We start from the raw sequence: 25155 nt of genomic DNA, 5'->3' as shown, positions 1-25155 counted from the left end.
TAGAAACATCTCTGTCTCTACTTTTTCATCTGTAAGCTATACTCTCTCTACATTAACTCTCAAAATAACACTACATAAAAATCTGTGCCGATTTCCAAATGTTGCATATTTAATGGGACGGAGGGAGTATTTTTTTCCGAAGGGTAGAATGGCGATAAATAATGTTACTACCTTTTTTTACTATTATTGGTATAAATTCGAGGCAATTTATGGTTTAGTATTTATCTATTTTCGAGTAGTTATTCTTTGCTTAGATTGATAGCAAGAATTGGAAAGAAGGAAAAAGAATCATGAAAATGATAAAATCTAAAAATGGGAATTTACCAAAAAGGAAAGGAAACAGAAGCAACTGACTTTACAGGATTAGTAAGTGAAGTGACAAATAATTCATTCATCAATAATGAATCTTTTTTTATATAAATAAATTAGAATGTAAAGAGAAACCATAAATTCAAATTCGACCACGGTATTTTCATGTACTTTTGATTGCGCCCCACACTTTCACTGATAAAAAACCCACACTTCTCACCTTCACTTTCAAGCTTTCAACACAGACACCATTTCAAAGCTGAATTCTCTCTCTCTCTTTATCTCTTTACCTCTCTCCACCGTTACTCCGCTTTTAAACTGTTCGAATTCGTGATTAGAAATGGAGTATTTCGCCGCTGATTACGCTGAATTCTCGTCGGCGGAAAATGGCAATTTCAACAATGGCGTCCATTTCACGGTGGATGATTTGCTCGATTTTTCGAAAGAGGATGAGACGATGACCGACGCATTTTTCGAGAGCTTGCCGGTGAATTCCGGCGATTCCTCCACTGTTACGGCGGTAGACAGCTGCAATTCCTCCGTTTCCGGCGGCGGAGACGGCCAATTCAACGGCAATATCAGCTGCCGCAGCTACAATGAGCCTCAATTCTCCGGCAACGAGCTCTGCGTTCCGGTAATTTAATTTCCCCCTTTTCCAATTTTCAATTCGATTTTTTTTTTCTTTTTTTTTTTTGCTTTTTTCTGCATGGAATTCCTTGAAACGTGTGCACCAGTATTGTGTGTTTTTTTTCTCCTTTTCCTTTTCCTTTTTCTTTTTTAACTCGCCGACAAATTTCCGGCGACTAATTGTACTGTAATTTAGAAATTTTCCGATTGAATTTCATTTCCGGAAATGAATTAGGGCTAATTTTACTTTTTTTGGCAAAAAAAAAAAAACAGTATGATGATTTAGCTGAGCTGGAATGGCTATCGAATTTCGTGGAGGAATCATTCTCCACCGGCGACCACCGCTTCCTCCCCGCCGCCGCCGCCAAAACCGCATCACCGGGAACCTCCTCCTCCGCCGTCGCCGGCCACTTCCCCTCCGACGTCTCCGTGCCGGGGAAAGCCCGCAGCAAGCGCTCCCGCGCGCCGCCGTGCGACTGGTCCAGCCGCCTCCTCCACCTCGCCGCGCCGGCGCCGGCGCCGGCGAAGTCGGAGGCCCCGGGGCGGAAGTGCCTCCACTGCGCGTCGGAGAAGACGCCGCAGTGGAGGACGGGCCCGATGGGCCCGAAGACGCTGTGCAACGCGTGCGGCGTCCGGTTCAAGTCGGGCCGGCTCGTGCCCGAGTACCGGCCCGCCGCGAGCCCGACGTTCGTCACGGCGCGGCACTCGAACTCGCACCGGAAGGTGATGGAGCTGCGGCGGCAGAAGGATGTGATGCAGAGGCAGCAGATGATCGGCCACGCGGTGTTCAACGGCTGCGATGAGTTCCTCATCCATCACCGGAGCGGCATCAACGGCCAGGATATGAGGCACGTGATCTAGTGGGCCCCACCTTGCTAATTTTTAGTCTTAATTAATTAAGTCATAACCCCGAAATTTTAGATAAATTTGAATTTTTAAAAAACAGAAGTTGGAGGGAGAAGGAGATGGTTCCAAATTCCAATTCAATTGTAGAACATGTAATGCATATTTTTGTTCCTAAATTTTGAATTCACACTTAATTACCCTTTTTCCATATTAGATTTTGCACAATTTTAGTTTCTATGGTTGGTTGTGTACAAATACAACAATATTAGTGAAATGTAGTTTGAGACATGGGAACAAATTAAGCCAATACAAAGGAGGTTTCGAGCTCATATTGATCAAGTATTGAGAATGAGAATCGCTATTTTGGAGTCCGGAGGAATCATACTAGTTCATACCGAACTTAGTGGTTAAAGTAAAGAGGGTGAAAATTAGGGTTTAGAATAGTTAGTTGAAAAAGTAAGAGGGTGAATATTTTTTTTTTGGAGGGCAAGACAAAGTGTGGATGAAGAAATACCAACTTAGATCATGAATAAATACTCATATTTCACATTTATTATCATCAATGTGATGACTCGAATCCTCGACCTATTAGTTAGATGCAAATTCTTACCAACAATTTGTCGTAGTTGATGTTAGTTTTCTCTTGATGAGTAAATAAACTGAAAATTTTACAGATAAATTCGAACTCGAGACCTTCAGCGCATAGCATACGACAACCGGACAACGCATGTAGTTAATGCTAATTGTATTCATGGGAATGGGTGTAGAGCATATCTCAAGGAGAGCATGGGACCATTTAGGGGTCTATTTCTTGAAAGTTTGGGAATTTGCACATGGATGCCCCCTTCACCTCAACCAAATATGCAATCCCACAATCACTTCTCAATTTCAAGCAATATTTTCATCATAAATGCTTCCAATTATTGCCACCACTCAAAAAGAAAAAGAAACCAACAAATCAAGTAATTCAATCTTCAGTTTTTTATTGCTGCAAGATTAAAGGTTAGTATTTATGAGTTTATTTAAGGCTAACAATCTACCAATTCACCCCATGTTGAAGACATAAAAACTTTAATTTTGATTGTAAGTAAATGAATTTTGCCTAGTAAGTTATGATTTCCCTTTTTTGTTTATGTTCAATGTACCTTTCAACTACTCCTAGTATTACTACTTACTATTGAGTAACTCATAGAAAAAACAAGTATAGTATATTTATTATGTTCTAAGATTAGAAGATTATATGTTTACGTTTATATACTTATCCTTTATTTAATTTCTTAATTGATTCTAATGTATTTGTAAATGATTCTTATAGTCGTACATTTTTCAGGCGGTGTGGTGGATTGAAAACTACGTAAAGTCAAGATGATGAATGCAATAAATTTTGGATATATGTAATTAAAAATTCATTTCTATGGATATGAAAAAATTAAAGGGTGGCGTTTGAACACATATTTTCTAAATTAAAGAACTTTCTCTACCCCAAGATTTGCACTTTTCTTGGTTCTCACATCCCCCATGCCATTTTCTTTGGCTTTGAGAAAAAGAATGCTTCAAACTAAAAGATAAAAAATATTAAAAACATGAAAAAGAGTGAATTTTTTCATTTTCTTCGAGATTTTTATCCCCATGTGTTACTCCCAACAAGTATGGGCAACAATCCTCCAACCTTCTCCCGCCACGTCAGCACATACACTATAAATATTAAGTGTAATTAATTCATTGGATTAATCTTCTCACTATACATTTAATACTAGTATTAACAAAGTAAACGTTAACATTGATTTCAGTGATTAATTAAAGTAATTACTTAGAAGAGTAATTAAGAAAGAATCGAAGGACATCGTGTGGTGTACGATGTATAGTGCATGGAAGTGCGTCCACAATCAAACGTGGGAACATTTCGAGATACATATTTAAGAATATTAGTAGCATTAAAGATTTTGCTTAGGTATTTGATGGTATTTAAAATTGTAATATTTGTTTTTTTTCTTGCTTGATTTAAAATTATTGATTTAGCTAAGGAGTGATTTGAAGTAACATTGGGCCAAATTACCTGTCTGCCCATTGCTAGACATTTGCCTACAGTGGGGCCCGTTATGTCCACCTTGGAAAATAGTAATAGTAAAAAAATTGATTGAAAAGTTACTATAGTAAATTACAGATTCTATCGTTATATTAGTAGTATAACATTCGTATATGATAATATGAGAAATAATCATATTTTCATGTGCGTAGATAATTTACTACTAGTATAATCATTTTTCAATCGGTTAATCATTCGATAAACTCAATAGAATATAAAGTGGTGCTATCAATTTACTTCAATTTAATGTACTTATAACTCATGAGATAACTTCTCATTCCAAGGGAAATGAGTTGGGTTTATCAGGTTTTTATAGTATGGTTGTATATATAAGTTAAGTGTACACTTTTTTTTGCAATGAAGTTTAATTAATTATTGGCAATATGGCATCTTAATGGGCTTCAAAATTTAGTTTTTGCAATTACACACGAGGAACTCCATCACAATTTCGGTTCTACATTTTTCTAGTGGGTGAATTTGTTATATAAAGGCCAAATTAAATTAGTGTAAATCAAAGTAGGGGCTCAATATTTATAAATATATAGAGATGGAAGGACCAATCTATTTTATAAGTGAATAAAGTTAAACTTTATTCATAGTGGATGAGCTATACTTAAGTTCACATCACTCACATACATATACACTTCCCTTGGAGCTTAATATATTGATTCTTCAATGATACTCCCTCCGTTCCGTGGCAATAATGCTCCTTTTTTTATGATAGTGACATATATATTGTCCTAAACTCAATGAAATCAAACACATCACACATAACTCCAAGTGGACATCTAAACTAAATCCAAAGCAATCTATCTATTTCACTATATATCTTTGCCTTTCCAACACACATTGTGCCACTAGTTGAACTAGCCATTTCTAATCTTTAGAAACTAATGTACTTGCAAGTACAATGTATGTGAACCCAAATGAGTACAATACATATGCATACAACAAACTCATATCTATACATGCAATTGTAGATAATGTTTGTATGGGGGGTGGGGTGGGGGTATAGAGAGACATGCATGTGGAGTGGGGGAAGAGAAGCACATGGAGTTATGTGTGAAGTATGATGGTTGTGATAATATATCCAAATGGAATGGCAGTGTGTCTATGTCTAGGGATCTTTCCATGTTATTTGCTATTATTCTTGCCTCCACCTTCATACCTCTCACACTTACTTCCATCAATTCATTTTCTATCCCTTGTGAATATTAGTTTAGGAGGTGTGAAGATGTCCAATCTTTTTATTTAAGCTAGTTTGACAGTTATGAATATACAATGAAGGAACAATTGACATGGTTTTGTGGAACTAATTATATTTAATCATGGGTTGAATGGTAGGAAAATACTCAAATTTGTGGGGAAATATGAGCTAGCACTATCATCTTGGTGGTTGACCAAACTATATAATTTAACCAAATAATTTGGAGGATCTTTACAAGCTCTAACTGTTTGTCGGCTATATGTGACAAGATATTTGCCGCTAGATAATTTTTTACTTTTTATCATTTTTTCGTAGATGATGGAATGGAATATTATTTGGCTCCAACCTATTTTAATGTGGAGATATGTGTGAGTGCACACTAATAAAACTAGGGTCCTTGAACAAAGTAGAATGTCAAATTAAACTGTGGGCAAAGTGGAATGTCATTATTTAAAAAGTCTACTTAGTTAAGCCTATTGACATGGCCTATTTGGCCATATATATTATGAAGATAATTACTACTATAGTTGTGCTTGTCATGTTTTGGAACGTTTGGGCCAATACAAGAAGCTTAGTTACCCCTTTAGATAGTAGTAATAGTAGTTAATAATATAGAATTAGCAAACTTGCATGTGGTTGGTTGGTGTCAACACATTTAGCTAAATATTTCAAATAAAAATTTGCATAGCATATATAATTCACATATATCTCGAGAGGAGGAAGAAGAGGAGTCGAGGACGGACAAGGAGAAAAAACTAGTGGAGATGCACGCACCAAAGTCTTTGTCTTGTAAATAGAAATCAATTTAATTTTAAGTTACGATTCCAACAACGCTATATTCACTATTAGGAGAATATGGTTAGTAATACTTGATTGCAATCAATCATATAATCAAATTGGTTATACTTGATTATCAATTACTACAATTTTATTTGGTTAAAGAATAGTTGGTTTTATTTTAATACTAATTCAAAACAAACATGTAGGAGTATTTGAAATCGAAAGTTCAATCTATCAAATTTTCAAATTCATGACACCTTGTGACAAAGTTAAATAATTACCAAAATAATCCATAAACTAGTTTCATTCACTTCAATATTCACATATATCCAAATTTTCAACAACGGTTATATAATGATGTAAATACGAAATTACCCTCAAATTGGTTGTATGCAGACAGGGGAGTTATTATATTTCGACGAAGGTTATTTCAGTAATTAACCTAAACTCGTGAGATTTCAAAAATTTAGGCGTCGAGCGCACGCGTTTCTCTATAAAAATATGAAAAAAATAATTTAAAATAAAATTAGGGTTTATCATACTTTTTGGGAAATCTTCCTTAAAACCCTCCAAATTTAAATTCCTGTCACTCATCTTTGCCGTTGCAACAATCAGGTAATCGATTCTCTGTTCAATTCATTTTAGATATCGTGTTTTTGCTTATTCACGTAATGTGTTCGATTGGATGATAGTATTACATTTCTGGAAATTTGAAATGGTGCTGGGTTTCAAGTTTCTGGCTTTCCGTTTGCTAATTTTTGCTATGTGAGATGTTTGCTTCAATTGTTTTGGATCTATTTCAGCTCAGATTTTATGTTTGTGCATTATCATACTTTTAGGTAGATTTCGTGGAGCGTGTAATAGTGATTTTTTTTCTTGATGAATTATGTTATAGCTCGTTATGTGCGCGATGTGGATGGAAATTATTGATTATATTTAGCTTCTTCAATAATCTATCGGTATAGAGATTCGTGGTACGGTGAAATGGTATAAGAATCAGTCGAGGAGATTAATTTTGTGATGCTGCACTTAGTTACTGTGAATTTGTGATTATTCATGGTAAACAAATGATTACGGGGTATAATTGAGATTTTGCTCGATGATTCGATCATATTGGGCTCCGTATGATTTTATGAATGTTGCTTATGCAGGGAGGCACATAGACAAAATGAGTTCAAGTGTCCGCAGAACCCCCAGATCTGGGAGGCAGTCCCTGTTGTTTCAAGATTTAGCAACGCCCTCATCTCGACGGTCTGGGGGAAATTTCACAACTCCCGGACAGGCGGCTGCTGTTTCAGCGCTGTGGCATGAAAATTTCTCCAACTCTGATCTCCCTCCTCCTCCCATTTTCACCCTTGAAGACCGCTTTGATTTTACTCCAGAGTCAGGGATCTCTGACTATCCTATGTCAGCAGAAGTAAAATCCGATCCTAGAACCCCTGGACAAAGTTTTGGCAGGGATCTTTCAACTCCTAAGAGCAAGCCGGATGCGAGCACTTCATATGGTGGAGCTAGCAAGCAGTCACAGCAGCAGAGTCAGCAGAGCCCTATGGTCAGTTCAAGCTGGTGGTCACCTGCCAAGACTGGAGGTAGTGCTGAGAAAGACGATAAAGGGAAAGGTTCACCTGTTGATGGTGTGGTTCAACCTGGTGCCTTGATAACACTGCCACCGCCTAGGGAAGTTGCAAGGCCTGAAGTGCAGAAAAGTCTTGTACCTGTTGGGAATATGAATGGGAACATGAATGAGGAGGAATGGGTCACTGTCTACGGGTATGGTTTAATCCTTTATTTGTTTGTGTGTACTGAATTTTAAAGTGGAAATTGTGCTAGACTAATAACCGGTTAGGTGCTGAAGAACCACTGGGAATACATAAGATATATAATACCTCTATACGATAAAAATGGTCTACTGTTTTTTGTTCTGATAGTTACTTATATCTTGCCGTTGCACAACTAAATTAGCTTAGTCATGCACATTTCCTCTGTGACATAAAGTGCATATATCTTAATAACTTGCTATTGCTACTGTGACACAATTTGTTTCTTGTAATTGTAGTCATTTCCCCACTTGCTGTCATGTTTCTTTGTCGACTGTTCTAATACTATCTACAAGAATCTTCCTGTATCTAATACAAAATGCAATGGAAATATGAGCATTTAGGAATACATTTAAGCAGCTCTTTTTAGTAGTACTATCAATTGCATCAACTTGTTTGTCCCATGTTCAACTTTGTGTCATGGTTGCATTCAGAATAGAATACCTTTTCATTTATGATCTCATAGAGATCAAACATAAAGTATCCAACCACTATTCATCTAGAGTTTTGATGTTAATCTCGAACTTTATATCCAGGTTTTTGCCCGCTGATACAAATCTTATATTGCGGGAGTTTGAAAAATGTGGGGTGATCTTGAAACATGTTCCTGGCCCACGTGATGCTAATTGGATGCACATTTTGTATCAGGTTCTTTCCTACCTCCAGATAACTGATATGCTTATTTATGTATTTACTTCATTGTTTTTCATGCTATTCATGAGAGAATGCCATGCTGTTATGCTTATCATCTCGACTTGCCTACTTTCACTGTGATTAAATGGCATAGTAAATTGTTGTTGTAGAATCGGTTAGATGCACAACGAGCCCTCAGCAAAAATGGAACGGAAGTAAATGGAGTTCTCATCATCGGAGTGAAGCCCGTGGATCCAAGGCAGCGCCAAGCACTAAATGAGAAACTCAACAATCAAGGATTCATGACATTACCACCGGCCCCTTCCAATAGAAACGTGGAGTCGAATGGTTTCAAAGTCTCTCCATACCCATACTATCTGCAGAATGGCAGTTCAAATGCTAAGCAATCTTCTGGAACCATGGCCACTCCTGCAAAATCAATGGTGTCAAAAATTGCGGATTTGATGTTTGGTGTCTAGTTTATAATGCAATTGTCGACCTTACCAACATCTACACAGATTCAGCCCATCTTGGTTCTTTTTAGAGAATGGAAAATGTGAGTATGCGCGCAAACCTCATTTGGACACAACCAAGTAGTTGAGTCCCTTAATATATCACATTATTTATTTTTTGTCTAACTTAGTCTTTAAATTTTATATTCTTATTTTTATTACAGTATTTTAAATTTATGAATCATACATACTAATAATTATAATAATAATAATAATAATAATAAATTTTAATGTAATTTAAATAAATTGTGAATTTTATTTATGTTGTAGTGTTTTGATATTATTATATTTAATTAATAAATTGTTTACTTTAGTTTAAAATCGATATAATTTGAGAGCATTAATAATATTCTCATATTTCAAAACTTATAGCAATAACAAATCCATCGTAAATCATATTCCAAAAATATGGATTCTCAAAAATATGGAGTACTTCCGAGCAACATTGCTTTCATGACAAACAAATGAACCCTCGTTTCATCAAAAAAGGTTATTCTGTCGCCTTGGCAGCCCCCACATTCCGGCTCGACATCATGTGAGAGGGTTCAATCAGTCTACGCAGTAGCTCGTTAAGGGGGAGACCTTAACCCACTGGCTTCCGGCTTCCAGAAGCCTATCTCCCAAGGCCTCACACTTGTGCCTAAGAGATGGAAGCAAATACACGAATTTTAAGCACATCACATGCATGAAAAAAGTGTTTTCATAAACTTGCTTGCTCAACATAGTAGTATTAATATGGTAGCAATACTAGTAACCAGTGGCGGATCCAGGATCCCGAGAGGGAGGGGGCGAACTCATACGATAATGTTCAATTAAAAAACCACTAGTAGTAAAAGGTTCCACCCTTAATACCACAATATCATGCTTAAAAATGACAAAAATACTATGACCTCTATCTATATTATTGCAGGGGTTTCCACGATAAAATAATAGTATGACCTCAACCTATGAGAGTTCGCTCCCACTGGTATTTCGTGTCTATTTTGGCCGTAAAAATAAGAAAAGATACAGTAAAAAATAGATGAAAGTTGAAGATGAAGCTTTAACAAAATCACAAAATGATAAACCTTAATTACCAAATTTTAAAAAATAAGCTTACCAATTTAAAAGGCTTATTTCCATAATAACCCAAAAGAAAAAATTCCTCATTTTCCTAAAATGTTCGCATACATCTATTAGTTGATTATTAATCTATAATAATTCTTAAACGATTTATCCACTATTTCTTCCATATTGAAAATTTCAAAAATGTCCTTTGTAATTGCAAAAACTACGAAATATTTTTGTACTAGTAATTTATAAATGAACTAATAAAATTCAGATTTTTAAAATTTGTAAGAATATTTCTTTTGAAAATAAAACAAATAAGTATATTATTAGTTAAATATAAAACTAAATATCTAGCACTATGTCCATTCGTGTAATTGCATAAATATGACTGAATCTGATTATAATCTTCATCCAATATATTGCATAAATATGACTGAATCTAATTATAATCTTCACCCAATATATAATACTCATGGCTATATTACTCTTATTTCAAATTTATTGGATACTTTATCTCTTAAAGTGAAATAGTAATAAAGAAATTACATTTAATTCTTCTCTCTCCCTCTATGCGTCTCTTCGTCTTCTATACACATGGTCTGCAACTAATTTTTGTTTCATTCTCCTGCAATCTTTGTAGAAATGGTAGATTCTACAACCACACCCATTTCTCCGTTAATTCTATTTCTCTCTAATATATAAACCACTGACGTTGAAACGAAAGCAATGCAGCTCTTCCGACTTTTGTGCTTGTCAAATCAAGTTATTCTGAATAAATACAAGCCCATCTCACTCCAACAATGGTTGATGCAGGTTAACAAAATAAGGAAAAGAAGCAATAAAACAAAGTGTCATCGATCACAAGCCACACTGAGCATTGAGCACTATAGGTTCACGGGCAGCAGTCAAAATCCATTTGACCCCTCCTTCCCCTCTCACCGCCCGCCACGTGTCCCCTCCCTCCATTCCTTCATTCTATAAAGTGTAAACACTCTCTTCCCTTTCCACTCCAACAAACTACACAAATCAAATCCACCGATTCATTCATTTCATTCCAAACACAATGAAGAACGCGCCGGAGGTGACAATCCAGCTGCCGGAGGCGAAGACGGCCGCCGAGAGCGGCCCGTTGGTCTCCCCGCCGAGCACCGGCAGCCGGAGGAGCGACGTCATGCACGGCGTGATCCGGCTGGTCTGCCTGCTGACGAGCGTGACGGCGCTGGCGGTGATGACGACGGCGAAGCAGGCCTCCACCATCTCCCTCTACGGCTTCAGCCTGCCGCTCTACTCCAAGTGGTCCTTCGCCGACTCCTTCGTGTAATTCTACTACTCCCTCCGTCCCGTTCTAAACGAACTAGTATTATTTCTTTTGTGACACGAGATTTTATCTATTTTTAGAAATATTATATGAATACTTACTATTTTTTTTGTAGTCCTAGTAGTATATTTATATACTGTTTTCTCAAAAAAAATACTACCTTCGTCCTGCATTAACTGTCACATTTACTTTTCTGCACTCATTTTTTGTAAAAATGATAATAAATAGTTAATGTGGAAAAATAGTAAAGTAAGGGATAGAATAATGTAAAGAAAACTCTTTTTCTACCTTCGAGTAACTCTACTACTCCCTCTGTCCCATTCAAAAAGAACTACTACTAATATTTCTTTTATTTTATCCATTATTTCTATTTTTTAGAAATAAATCACGAATACTCTCTATATTTCTGTATACTCCTAGTATTTTTTAAATAACTGTTTTCTCAAAAAAAAAAATGATTTTAAGTTGTTTATAATTTAAAATCCTTTTGTTTTGTTATTGGTAAGTAGAACTCAGGCCCAATATTATACTTTGAACAAATTGTGGTATAAGAGTAAAACAATTTAACATTATTATTTGGCTTTGTTTATTTTGAGTGGAGACAAATTCAGTTAGTTTTTTCATTTTTGCTAGATTCGCGGCAAGATTTTGAATAAAAACAAGGGCCCGTGAACCACCAGCTAGTACAAATATTTTGTTTGGACTTATATTCACCAATTTTTCTTACTTCAGTTTTAATAAAAATTAGTAATGTATTGTGTACTTATGTTACTATATATGGTAAAATGAGTTTAATTATTGATGTAATATACCTAGAGATGGTATATTTAAAGTTTAAATGAAATTGGACTATTTTTCGTGGACAACGGGAGTAATAACAATGTTTGTGGCACGATATGTATAGGTATCTTGTTGGTGTATCGGCAGCTGTGGCCGTTCATTCCTTGCTCCAATTGCTCATCAATGTCACGAGGATGCTACGTAAATCTCCTCTCGTTCCGTCTAGAAATCATGCATGGCTCATTTTTGCTGGAGACCAGGTATTTACATAGCTTGAAAACTTTTTTAAGACGGTCTGACATGTCAAGATATCCTTAGAATCTTGATTCATCTAGCCGTCTTACATAAATAGCCCTAAATCACCGGAATATAAAAAAAATGGCACCTTTGAATACAAAATTATATTTTGTTGTAGATATTTGCATACATGGCGATGAGCGCAGGATCAGCAGCATCAGGTGTGACAAGCTTGAACCGGACGGGGATCCACCATTCAGACTTGCCGAATTTCTGCAAGCCATTGCAAGTTTTCTGCGACCGGGTGGCGGTTTCCATAGCCTTCACGTTTTTCACGTGCTTCTTGCTCGCCGTTTCTGTGGTCCTCGACGTAGTTCGCCTCTCTAACTACTAAATTAACCTGCAATAATTCGGATTTGGCAGTTGCCGTTTGATGATGCTATAACTATTGATGTACTTAAATGTATCATTGCCGATTATCCAAATGTCTTATTAATTTGGATTCTCCATCTTGTCTATCTACCTTCATTTAAGTTAAAAACGTGCTTGTTGAGATATTCAATCTTGATGCTTCATAATATCTAGTATTTAAGATTCTTAGTTCGATAACATGCCTATGTTTAGTTAGGTACTTATTTAATACGATCTAGACCACCAATTATGTTCATGCCTATAAATCACGTTAGATGTAAATATCTGAAAATCAGTTGCCACAGAATCAATCTCTAAAGACGTTCATAAAATTCGAAATTGTGATCTTTGACATCAATATACATAATTACTTTATTTAGTCTTAATTACTACTAGTAAAGTACTTGATTTTATGGAAAAATGAAATTATGAAATCAAGGAGTAAAATGAAGTCTTCACAGACTTCACTGACACTATAATCTCTTACAAATGTCAATCGAAATTCGTATTATACAATTTAAAATATATTATAAATGTGTCACGCACCCCTTATCCAGGGTGGATACTTCCATCACGTGAGTAGGCAAGAGAAGAGATAAACTATCATCGACTTGGGCTGCTCTGATACCATATTAGAAATGAGCCACTTACCCCTTAAAAGGCCTTATAAGGGGGAAGGTTATCCACACTTATATAGAGAAGCTAGGATCATCAGCAAGCCGATGTGGAACAAGGATTTGGAGAATTTAACAAAATAGATTAGTATTTTGTATACGAAAGAAGTAGTAGTATTTTTTTATTTATTCAGATAAATATAAAATAAATTCAAAATCAATATTCTGTGCTGGGCTGAGCCATCCAATAAGAAGCGGCCCAGTAAAAAGGTAGCCCATTTGAAGAAGATGTGGAAATTTTTGAAAACTGATGTTTCGATTCCCATTTTTCATTTTCAGAAACAATTTTTAAAATGTTAAATTATTTGGTTTTAACATTTTCATTGGCTCTGTGGTCCATGACTCACAACTTCCACCACTACAGAAAACCACCAGTAACCGCCGTGCTCCACCACCTCCCTCTCCTATTTCAGAAACTCTCAACCACCACTATGATTACACCACGCCAAAACTCCACAGATTAACATTAACCTCTGCAAAATTTTGTTGATCAAAAAATGGCTTCTCCTATGGTTTCCTGCTTCTCCACTCTGCTCCTACTAATCATCTCCGCCGCGGCGGACGAGTTCAAGGTCGGTGGCGACGAGGGCTGGCGCGAGCCCACTGTCGCCAACGAGACCGGCATGTACAAAAAGTGGGCCGAAACCTTGAGATTCCATGTCCAAGATTCTCTACGTAAGTAGATGCTACATTTGATGAAATATGTTACGATGCTACTTCTAATCTTGTTTGGAAAAATCATGTAAGGTTTTGTGTACAAGAATGATTCGGTTATGGTGGTGGAGAAATCGGGATACTACCACTGCAACTCGAGCAAGCCGGCCTCGGTTTTCAAGGACGGGAACACGGTGATCGGTCTCGAGCGAACCGGGCCGGCGTATTTCGCGAGCGGAGATCCGGGCCACTGCAAGAACGGGCAGAGGTTGCTCGTGGAGGTCGTGACGCTGCACCCGATTTCCGGGTCGTCGCCCCGGGCACCGTCCCCGTCTGGAGCTGTGGGGTCCACATCGGTTGTGGCTCAACTGGTTTTGCTCTATCTTCTTGTTGTTGCTGCTGCTTCTAGTCATGTTTAAGTTGGTAGTATTAATCTGGTGAATTAGTGTTTTTGGAAAATGTGTTTATTTAACTTGTTTGTTGTAATTGTGTTTTGAATATTTGATATGTGTTTTTTCGTTATTGATGGTTTTGTGCTGTTTGAGTTTGTTTTAATTGCCTTATTACTATCATCTAGTTTCCGAAAAATGGATTTGAAGTTATATATTTAAAAGTATATTGGTATCTAGTATCACGAAACTTTCAAAAAGTTGAATTTTTCTCACGAACTTTAAAATTGGCAAATAATATCACGAACTTTACCCCGTGTTTGTTTTTCCTACGAATAAAAAAATTCCCACAAATAATATTATGATAAGGATTTTTTTTCGTAATTTCTCGACAATAATTTTGAAAGCTTCAAGTTTTTCAATCTTTGAAGATAGTTTTTCTTGAAGCACACCCTCCAAAATTGTTCTTCAATCTATTAAAATAACATGAATTTTTTCATTCGTGGGAAAAACAAACCCGGGATAAAGTGCGTTATATTATTTGCCAGTTTTAAAGTTCGTGGAAAAAACACAACTTTTTGAAAGTTCCGTGATATTAGATGTCAATATCCCTACTTTAAATTAGGCATACTTAGCATGAAATTCGATGTTTTGAGTCATGAATTCACGAATGATTAAACAAACATTATTAGCAACACTATAAAGTGTATCAATATATGCAAAATCATAGGAAACAAAAAACTGAAAAAAATAAATAAGAAAATAAGAGCATAATTCAAAAGCATTGATATATTTTATTTTGCCTTTTCTTTAGGAAAATCCTCTGTTTATAAAAATGCAGTAGATGAAGAATTCTTCGCCAAAATTTCTTATATTCGGAGTATAGTTTTAATAAAGATGAAATGAGAACAAAAAACTCAAATTTCTGGAAATCAAAGCATGATTTAATAAGCTACAAACACAGCAGAAAAATCCTAAAATGGAAAAAAGAGCAAATTACAGAGATTCAGAAAACTCATTCGATGAATTCGCCTCTTCAATCTTCTTTCTCCTATTCAGCTCTTCTTCGTACTTCCTCAGTCTCTCCTCCCACATCTCCTACGCAAACACAAATCGATGCAATTTCAACACAGATATACCAGAATTACCGATGGATCGAGAGCGAAGAGAATCGGAAACGTAAGAAACAAACCTTGTACTTGAGCTCAGCGCGGTGCATAAAATAGAATCCGGCAATTCCACCGACTAGAGTGCCTGAGATAATCCTAAAATAGCCCCATATCGAAGCATTCATCGCCTCCTTCTCCGATCGGACTTAGCAGATCTACGATTTTCCGAAGGTGCGCTGAGAAATCGAACGGATTAACAAATCTCGCCGGGAATCCGCGGCGGAGAAGGCGAATTTGTGTGCGAAATCGCCGATGAGAATTGGGGATGCGACTGTGGTTCGATTGAATGTTTTGATTTTTCTGTGGTTTTTTGGTTACATTGAAGTTGGGCCTTTCTAATGGGCTAAAGTTATACATGAATTATATTGGGCCTTTAATATTAGCCCATTAGATCGAGTAAAAATCAATTTAATTAATGCTATCATAAATTGGAAAAAACCTTAATCGATTATGCTTAATTTTTTAATGATAACTATGTGCAAGTGTGGCACGAAATTAATTCGATTGGGTATATTTTCAATAGGCGACGAATATTACTCTCTCCGTCCCACTATAAGAGTCCCGATTTACTATTTTTGGGTGTCCCACTTTAGGAGTCCTGGTTAAAATATTCCACAAATGGTATTAGGTTCCACATTCCACTAACATTTTTCCACTCACATTTTATTATAAAACTAATATAAAAAAGTAGGACCCACGTTCCACTATTTTTTTCACCAACTTTCCTTTACATTTCTTAATACCCGTGTCAAACTCAACCGGGACTCCTAAAGTGGAACGAATGGAGTATAGTATAATGAAGAAATGAGGATTACTATAAATACAATAATAGAAGAAGGGAGTTTAAACGTTAAATCAATCAGAGAATTTGTCCTATTAATCTAGAAATTCTATGACTAATTAGACTAACTAGGAGATTTATTGGACATCGCAAATAGAAAGTTGAAAAAAGAGAATGATTCTAAATAAGAAATGGTGGCTTGTGTAATGAGTCTTTTCAAGAAACCATGATCATTTTAATTAATTGGTTCTTAATGATAATTACACTCTAACTAATGGACGTGAGCTAAGTTATTGATAGTCTTTTAATACATTTGACAAGAAAACTAATCACCCAAACAAATCTAAGATAGATTTTGTGTGGTCATTTTTAAGCCACGTGAACATGCTCCAAAGTTTCAATTTTTTTTTTTAATTATCTCATCCTTTTATAAAATGATGCCTTTTAGTTGTGCTCAACGACGTTATTTTAGGGAAAATAACTATTTTTCTTTCTTTCTTCTCTTATTTTTGTGGAGTCTCGTTTTTTCATTTTAGTCCGTCTGCAAATAGGAGTTTCGGTTTACTTTTATGATAAATGGTAATAAGGTCTCACCTCCCACTAACTCATTCCACTCATATTTTTGAACAAATCAAAATAATGATACAAAAGATTATAAGCAAATCATGAGCTGTTATTTACTATCAACTATGACTAATTATAATTTGACAGCTAATTAAACTTCAACTATAATACGACTTTTTCTAATCATTTTGCTACCACATGTATGTATAAATATTTTTTGTTTTATGATCTAGATGGGTATAATTTATTCAAAATATTAAAATAATTTTATGTTGTCGGTTAGTCAAACAACATGAATTGAAAATAATTTGTGTTGCTCGTGGATGCAAAAAGTTAGGAGTCTAGATTGTTTATTTGTTACAATTCAATAACTTGCAAATCCTTGCAATTAGAAATGACTAAGTCATCACCAAACTAATACTAAATTGAATTGTCATTAGCCACAGTTATTGGTTGGAATTAATTAGATTTTAGAATTTTAATAATTGGTCAAAAGTAAAATGGCCATGCATTACTTCATCCGAGTTTGGTTGGTGATGTAAATTAGGGGTTAATACTTAATAGTGTTCCATTTAATTAATTGATAATTAATTACATCGTTTTAACCTTAATTTTCTGCATACCCTTCAAAATTAAATAATTTGATTATGTTTTGTATAGTTGCTACTTCATCATGAATTGGTTTGGAGCGATTTATTAATAAATCAATTTTATCATCAAATATATAATTAAATAACTGATTTATTCTTATGTATTTTAATTATTAGGTCAACGCCAAGATTTTTTCATGCAAATTATTGTTGAAATCCCAAGATATATCCCATATGATACGATGTATCTCCAGTCTGGAATTATTTATTAGAACGTGATTCAGGTTTGGACTTTTATTTTACTCAATTTAATATTTTCGTGTTTATTGAGGATTGGAAATATTTTATTTTATGTCAATACATTGACATTCCTCACCTTGACCCTATTTGTTTGATATCAAAAGCTTACAAATCGATTGAATTTAGGAATGGTTGTAATTGCAACAAATCAAGACTGGCCATCGTATATTAATAATATTTGTTTACTCATAAAACAAATAATTTAAAATGTTTATTTACCACGTGCCTATATATTTTTCTTAAACATTTACTCTACCTAAAGTTGGCCAATATTTAAACCATAACTTTTCTCAAACATTTACTCTACCTAAAGTTGGCCAATATTTAAACCATAACTTTTCTCAAACATGGAGAGAAATTGAAAAACCAGGCTTTCCTATTCCAAAACTTATCATTTTGCATTATTAATGAACTTATATATATCCAACCAAATTTATATTCCATTTTCGGATTTTGCATATCTTTTTTTTTTTTGTTTTGTTTTTTTATTTGTTTTTTGTTTCAGAGCTTGAAATAGGATATGATATTTGTAGTATCTTCTGTCGTTTGTATGAAAGTGATGAATACTATTAGTAGTGGCATGATGACAAAGCCAAATATTTAAAGTTGGGACCTCAAGAAATCATTTCATAGTTTATTTAACGAACAACTTATTTTTCTTATGATTTCTCAAAATTAACATTTAAAAAGGAATAGCCAATATATAGAAATAAATTAGCCATAAGATTAAAGTTTTCACATATATGAAACAAATTCATAACTCTCATATTTAACTAATTATATATTTTTTTTATATAATCACAGTTTTAACTTAAAATTTCTAAAATAATTTAAATTGTTAAAATAATCTAAAATAATTTCTAAAAAACCAAGAAGTAATACCTAGCTATATCTTATGGGTTCATAAAATGTAAAATTCAAATCTCAATGTTCACCTAGCTTGGGTCAAAAAAGTAAAAGTGGATAATAACTCGTGAATTATTTTATGAGGATGAAAGGGAAAATAAAAATTGAGTTTTTTTAATAGTACTAGTATGATGTTAACAACCTAATACCCAAAAAAAGAAATAATTGTAACTTTCAAATTGGTCTCAATTGTGGAATGTCCCTCGAAAGCTTATTGCCAGCATTTTTAGAACGATTGATTGATGGGTGGACGAATGAGCTATTCGCAATTTTAAAGCACATTTAATTCATCAATTATTTATTTATTTATTTCAATATCTCTAATCTCTATCAAGCAAAAGAATATTCTTAAATATAGAGCTTCTTACCTTATGGTAATATACTCCCTCCGTCCCCAATTAGGAGTCACACTTTGACCGGACACGAGTTTTAAGAAATGTAAATAAAAGTTGGTTGAAAAAGTTAGTGGAATGTGAGACCCATTTTTTATATTGGTTTTATAATAAAATGTGAGTGAATTGAGTTAGTGGAACGTGAGACCTACTTACTATTGGTAAAAATGAAGTGTGACTCTTAATTGATAACGAACCAAAATAAAAAAAGTGTGACTCTTAATCGGGGACTGAGGGAGTATTAGAATTCTAAATAAGCTATTTAGATTTCAGCTCAGTGTATTGTTATTGTTATTAAATTTTTTCATTGGTGTATTGTTATTCTTTTCGAATTAAGCCAATACCATTTTTTGATAAAAGTAACTGAATTTACTATGAGTCTATAACAACTTTTTAAAAAATAGATCACTTTTTTATAACAAAAAAAAAATATCTACTCCAACTATCGTGCATTTTTCAACAACAATAATTACAATACGCGCATGTCCCCATTGATAAATTCGACTCATAAAATATTTAGATATTAGGAATTTCTTTTCAACAAGTATGCAAAAAAATAAAAGTAATTATACAACACTATAAAAAGGAAAAAAATTCAAAGCAAGAACAACAATCACTGGGATGAAAGGGATCGGAGAGAGACCTTTTTTTGACATAAAATTAATCCCTCTAAAACAATCAATTAGCCTTTTTAAGTGCAATTAAGTAAACTTAATTTGATTATAACAAGTGTAAAATGAGAAGGGTAACAAAAAGAAGGATTAGTGGGAAAATTATAGGAGTAACAGAAAGGTGAGTGAATATGATCTAATTAGTCTACATTTCATATTTTTGTCTAAAATAACATTTATTTAGTTGTGTTATAACTTAATCATAACTGCAATTGCAAATATAAAATAATTATTGGGAAAATGAATATAAAGGTGAGTGATCATTATTATGCCAACGAAAAAATGTTATATATACTATCTTATCATTAATATGTTACTCCATATACTATTATCTTAGAGCATATTAATATTTTATTTAGGGGTAAAACTAAAATTTCAAATTATCAAATTTGCAAAAAAAGCCGGACGTTACTGATTACTGGTCTCCGAGTATGTTTAGGTGCTCGGAATATTTTAAAATTTGATGCTTGTGCATCTGATGACGTTTTACCTGGCACAATTTCGTGTTAAAAAGTTCTTCAGTCGTGTACTCAGAAAGTACCCAATCAAAAAAAATCTAACGAGACTAGTACAGAGTACACGCCGTGCTCGGGCATATACCCTTTTCCCATGAATTATATGCTCGGTGAAGACTACTTCTTTAATTGTCACGAGGAGGTAAATAATGTGAATTGCCCAATAATAAGAGAATTGTAGAAGTGTCTATTTCACCAATAATGTTGACAAATAAACGAAATGTTTACGTGGCGGCAATTTGGAAACGTCAATAATCATCGATCATTAGTCCTACAAATATTATCTTCAAAAAAATAGACATCTTAGAAATGACAATTCTTTATTTATATCTTTACCACTAACCTTTTCTTTTGTTTTTTAAAATTATTTTACGTCATCGAGGTTTCTAGCTGTCAAGGTTAACTTCCAAAATTTACATTAATTTGGTTGAATTTTCTATGAAATTCAATTAGAATAATGCGGTAGTGATATTAATTAAAGGAAAAGATATCGATCATACGAGGATAATAAATAAACAATATTATCTACGAGATCCTTTTATGTAAGAATTTTCTGAAACGATAAAAAGTGATTTCTATAATTAATTCGTGTTAAAGAGTAGATAAGGTAATTACCGGTTCAACAATCATCATCCCTCATTTTCCAACTTCTAACTAAAAATCATTAACATTAACATTTTGCTTATGAATCTTGATAAATCAATTTTTTTTCTTAACCTTAAAATTGCATTATAATTTAAGCTTAAAAAAGTAAGCCTACTAACTATTTCTGTTAAAAAAAAAGAACTATGTAACCAACCAAACAAATACGTTCTTAGGTACTAATTATTTATGAAAAATAGAGAAAAAGAGGTATACACTCATATAGGCAAAATGAACAAGTAAATACTAATCCACTCGAAACTAGAAAAATTAAGAAAAGTAATGAAAAAAGATCGAAAAATGAGTAATATATCTATAAAGTATAAACAATATAGAAATTTTGATAGTAATAAAAAACAAGAATGTACAAGTACCAAAGCACAAGGCACACCTACTAAATTTAGCAAGTCCACTAGAGATTCTCATAGCTGACTGAGATCAAACCCCCGCCGCCGCCGCCGCCGCCAATTTCGTCGTAGAAATACTCATAAAAACTCCTATCCAACTCCCACCACGGCGGCTGCAGCCACCCCTCCGCCGAGTCAACCACCGCCAACTCGCCCCCCGACTCGGTCGACTCGTCCAAACTCGGCAACTCAATGATCTCCCCCAGCTCCTCCGACCCCTCCCCCTCGCCGCCGGCGGACGTCGCCGTCGACGACGACGGCGACGGCAGCGCGCCGGCGAGGCCCTCCATCGCCGCCGCCTTGGCCGCCGCGGCCTGGACGTCGCGGGGCGAGAGCGAGTCGGGCCGCGGCAGCGACTCGGTGAGCTGGGGGAAGTTGAGGATCGCCGAGTCGCCCTTGATGCACGCGGCCGCCACGTCGTGGGCCCGCGCCGCCATCTCGGCCGTGGGATAAGTCCCGAGCCAAATGCGGGACTTCTTCCGCGGCTGGCGGATCTCGGAGACCCACTTCCCCCAGCTCCGCATTCTCACCCCTCTGTAAACTGGGTGCTTGTTTCCGCTCCTCTTCTTTCTCTCGCCTGACTCGTGAGTCGACTCGGCCGGCTCAGCCATTTATTTATTTTGATAGGGTGGGAATATTCTTGATAGTTGTGAGGAATGGAGAAATTTATATAGTGAGGGAAAATATAAAAGAGTGTTAGTTGAGGTGTGATTAAGGTCTAAATTTGGGAAACATGATTGAAAAACAAACAAATTAGAGAGACAAAGAAAAAATTAAAGTGAACGTTGGAATGTGAAAACGATGGGCCAAAGGCCAAAGCGCTTAATTTTGAGAAAAAATTAACCCTCCGTTCCATAGTAATTTAGTCATTTTATCTTTTTGGTACGTTCCATAGTAATAGAGTCATTTTCCATTTTAGTAAAAGTAAACACATTTTTCCACACTTACTGTACTTTTTCTTATTTTTTCTACTTTTTTTATTTTTCACTTTATTCTTCTTTTACTTAACTCACCTAACACAATTTTTTTTTAATCTCTGGGTCAAAAAGAAACGCCTCGGTTACTAGGAATAGAGGGAGTATAAGCTTGCACGCACACACACATGGAGAGAGAGATAAAAGTGTGACATCTTAATTGCATCACACATTTGTGCATTTTTAATTTTCACGAGTTTATGGATGATGATTTAGTATTTAAATAGAAATACTATATTGATGTATGCAATTGGTACACTTTGACCAATCAATTTGTTCCATATATTAACTGCACGCGGCAGGTTTTGCTATTTTTTTTTATTGAAATTGTCTTTATGTTCAATTTGCCAAATATTACATGTTATTCTTATGATTGCTGGTTGCACATAAAAGACAAATACATACCACCATATCCCATATAAATTTAGTGCAGTGTATCCAGAAATTTGATCATGGCCCTAACAAGTAAATTTCTTACTCTGCTATTGTCAATATATATGGGGTATTTTTCATCGTCATCATTAACACTTGCAATATTGACAATGAGAGACAATAGGAGAGGTGAATAATGAAAAAATAACTTTAGAAAATAGGTGAGGAGCTAGAAATACATGTGGTGGTTATCAGTAGAAAGTAACCCTGATGTCAAAAAACCAGTAATGGCACCGTACATAATAAGTTGTGTGAGTGAAAGAGAATGAGATATAGGTAGGGAGTAATAAATAGAGTGACGCAAGAGTGATAATTAAAGAAACAAAGGTATTATACTATTATCCAACATGAAGGAAAGTACTGATAACATGGAGATCGAACTAATTCTGGTTCACAAAAATAGGAAAAGGCAACTTAAAAAGAGGACTTTATCTAATAAATGAATTTAATTACACGTTTATTAGAACTAATGTGTGTAGTTAAATAGTAATGATATTAGATTGGATAAATATTATGTGAAAGAAACGAATCATATTGGTTTGGTAGGGCGGTGTAAATAAAATTAGTAATGTTCAATGTAAAAATAATAAAATAAATCAAATTCTTTTTTTACCCACTAAGAATAATGAAAATTGGAGTTAGTGGAGTATCCAATACCACGTAACGTCATATGTCCGTTGAGGGGTCAATTTCAATAACACCACAATTGTTTATAAATAAATGTTAGTATTCAAATTCTTGTGTTTGAATATGAATTATTTCTTCCCCAATTTTTTTCTTGAATTGACACTTTTTAGCTCCTTCTATACGTTTTTTCAACTTTTCAATCCAAATACTCTCCACATCAAGCAACAGGGGTATAAATAAAAAAATTAGTTAAAATACCTAACTTACTTACAAAATACAACAAATAGTAAACAGGACATGTTGCTGGTTGAAATGAGTAATAATTTAATAATTTTAGGAAGATGTGTACATTATAATCTTTAGACCGTTAAACTATTATTATTATTATTATTATTATTATTATTATTATTATTATTATTACTATTACATTTGTTATATATACTTATGACTTAAATTAATGAAATGTACTAGTTAAGTATACTACCTAGTTATAGGTAGCATATCACCATTTATTAAATTTTAGCCGGCAAAGTCATAAGGTCAACGACACAACTCGTATATAAAATTCATAAAAACAGAGCAAACAATTTTAGGACAAAAGTATATTCTCAACACTCTCTATAAAGACAATCACAACAACAAAATTATTCTCAATAATTATATATTTACTTCTTATTATCAACATTGGCACTACTTTATTTAATTGTGAAAGTTTCACTATGCCATTGGTTTTACTTCAGTGTATTGTTAGAGATGTTTTAACAATCTAGGTTGAATTGTGAAATTTAGTGATGCAATTTTACCGAGAAGAGAACGGTACCTCGAAGTTGTTTAAAATTTGTTATACACGTGACTTGCCAAACGCCACAAAATATCGATCTCAGCTTCTTGGTGGAAGAGTGCTTGCCATCCTACAAAGTTTGATGGGCAAAATTCAAAAAGATCAATTTACAAAATAAAATGACAGTCCAAGTACATTGCTAAATTTATTGCTATGATAGGTCAAAGGGATAAATAATGATAACTTTGTCACGACGAAAATATGGTACTACTAGTTAAAATGATAATATGTCCAAAAATGCATTAAATAATACTGCAGAGAACTCAGAGTTGGATTTAGGTTAATAAATTCCTCCACTTAGTAAAGTTTATTTATCAACTTTAATCGCTTCATTATGTTATTGTTAGCCCAATTCCTTAACTAATTTGCCCCAAATTAATTCAGTGCCCATTATTCTTCAAATTTATTGTGAGAATTGCTAAATATCTTAAAGCTTAACCAACCCCACCAATTAAATTCTTTTTTATTTAGAGAAATAGAAACTTCGGATTTTATTGCTAGATCACTAGATCTTATATCTTACTAACTCTACCAACAAAGTCTACCCACAATGAAAGATGTTCAAAATTAACAAAAACACCAAGAAAACACGACAACAAAAACAATGCATCACAGAATCGAGGCACGGCATAACGACCAACATGATCGTGAAGAGCATACATAAGCCGGGGAGACGAGTCAAGCCATATTATCTCTGCTTTTGAAAGAATTGTTCAGGTTGGTTTGGTCCGACCTGTATCACCCTTAAGATCGTTCTGTTTAGAAGATTGAAATTTTCGAACACAACCTTCTAAGCGGGCATGTGTATAGTAAAATCATCATTGCTAAAATTTTCAAGATTAAAAACTCTTGTTGTTCTTATATAAATCATCATTCAAAAATTCTCATAACCAATTAAATATCAAGAAATCATGAAATCAAAATTAAGAAAATTTAATCTCCGTAACAACTTTTTCTGCCTCCACACTCTTATTTAATATTGCAAAGGCCTATCTATATATAGGTCCATGATCA

General features: G+C 34.5%; 5 protein-coding genes across 5 annotated transcripts; 4 read left to right on the top strand and 1 right to left on the bottom strand.

Annotated features, from left to right (window-relative positions):
• The first annotated feature begins 544 nt into the window (after window positions 1-544).
• Window positions 545-1990, top strand: LOC125204407 (GATA transcription factor 4-like). Its single transcript, XM_048103066.1, has 2 exons — window positions 545-943; window positions 1210-1990. Exons 1-2 carry the CDS (start codon window positions 650-652, stop codon window positions 1795-1797), a joined length of 882 nt encoding a protein of 293 aa, XP_047959023.1. The 5' UTR covers window positions 545-649; the 3' UTR covers window positions 1798-1990.
• Window positions 1991-6368: 4378 nt separating this feature from the next.
• Window positions 6369-8943, top strand: LOC125204454 (nuclear pore complex protein NUP35-like). The gene is made up of 4 exons (XM_048103117.1): window positions 6369-6470; window positions 7007-7625; window positions 8209-8320; window positions 8476-8943. Exons 2-4 carry the CDS (start codon window positions 7024-7026, stop codon window positions 8782-8784), a joined length of 1023 nt encoding a protein of 340 aa, XP_047959074.1. The 5' UTR covers window positions 6369-6470; window positions 7007-7023; the 3' UTR covers window positions 8785-8943.
• Window positions 8944-10741: 1798 nt separating this feature from the next.
• LOC125208492 (CASP-like protein 3A1) lies at window positions 10742-12811 on the top strand. Its single transcript, XM_048108124.1, has 3 exons — window positions 10742-11184; window positions 12090-12225; window positions 12381-12811. The coding sequence occupies exons 1-3, from the start codon at window positions 10931-10933 to the stop codon at window positions 12594-12596; spliced, it is 606 nt and encodes a 201-aa protein (XP_047964081.1). The 5' UTR covers window positions 10742-10930; the 3' UTR covers window positions 12597-12811.
• A 905-nt stretch (window positions 12812-13716) lies between these two features.
• LOC125203534 (mavicyanin-like) lies at window positions 13717-14496 on the top strand. The gene is made up of 2 exons (XM_048101900.1): window positions 13717-13962; window positions 14035-14496. Exons 1-2 carry the CDS (start codon window positions 13785-13787, stop codon window positions 14358-14360), a joined length of 504 nt encoding a protein of 167 aa, XP_047957857.1. The 5' UTR covers window positions 13717-13784; the 3' UTR covers window positions 14361-14496.
• A 6513-nt stretch (window positions 14497-21009) lies between these two features.
• LOC125208261 (ethylene-responsive transcription factor TINY-like) lies at window positions 21010-21961 on the bottom strand. The gene has a single exon (XM_048107844.1). The coding sequence runs from the start codon at window positions 21876-21878 to the stop codon at window positions 21273-21275; it is 606 nt and encodes a 201-aa protein (XP_047963801.1). The 5' UTR covers window positions 21879-21961; the 3' UTR covers window positions 21010-21272.
• Between the last annotated feature and the right edge of the window lie 3194 nt (window positions 21962-25155).

Source organism: Salvia hispanica, chromosome 2, assembly GCF_023119035.1.
Source record: "Salvia hispanica cultivar TCC Black 2014 chromosome 2, UniMelb_Shisp_WGS_1.0, whole genome shotgun sequence".
NCBI classification, from domain to species: domain Eukaryota; kingdom Viridiplantae; phylum Streptophyta; class Magnoliopsida; order Lamiales; family Lamiaceae; genus Salvia; species Salvia hispanica.
The sequence above is the reverse complement of the archived record's forward strand: the minus strand, read 5'-3'. Positions and strand labels throughout refer to the sequence as shown.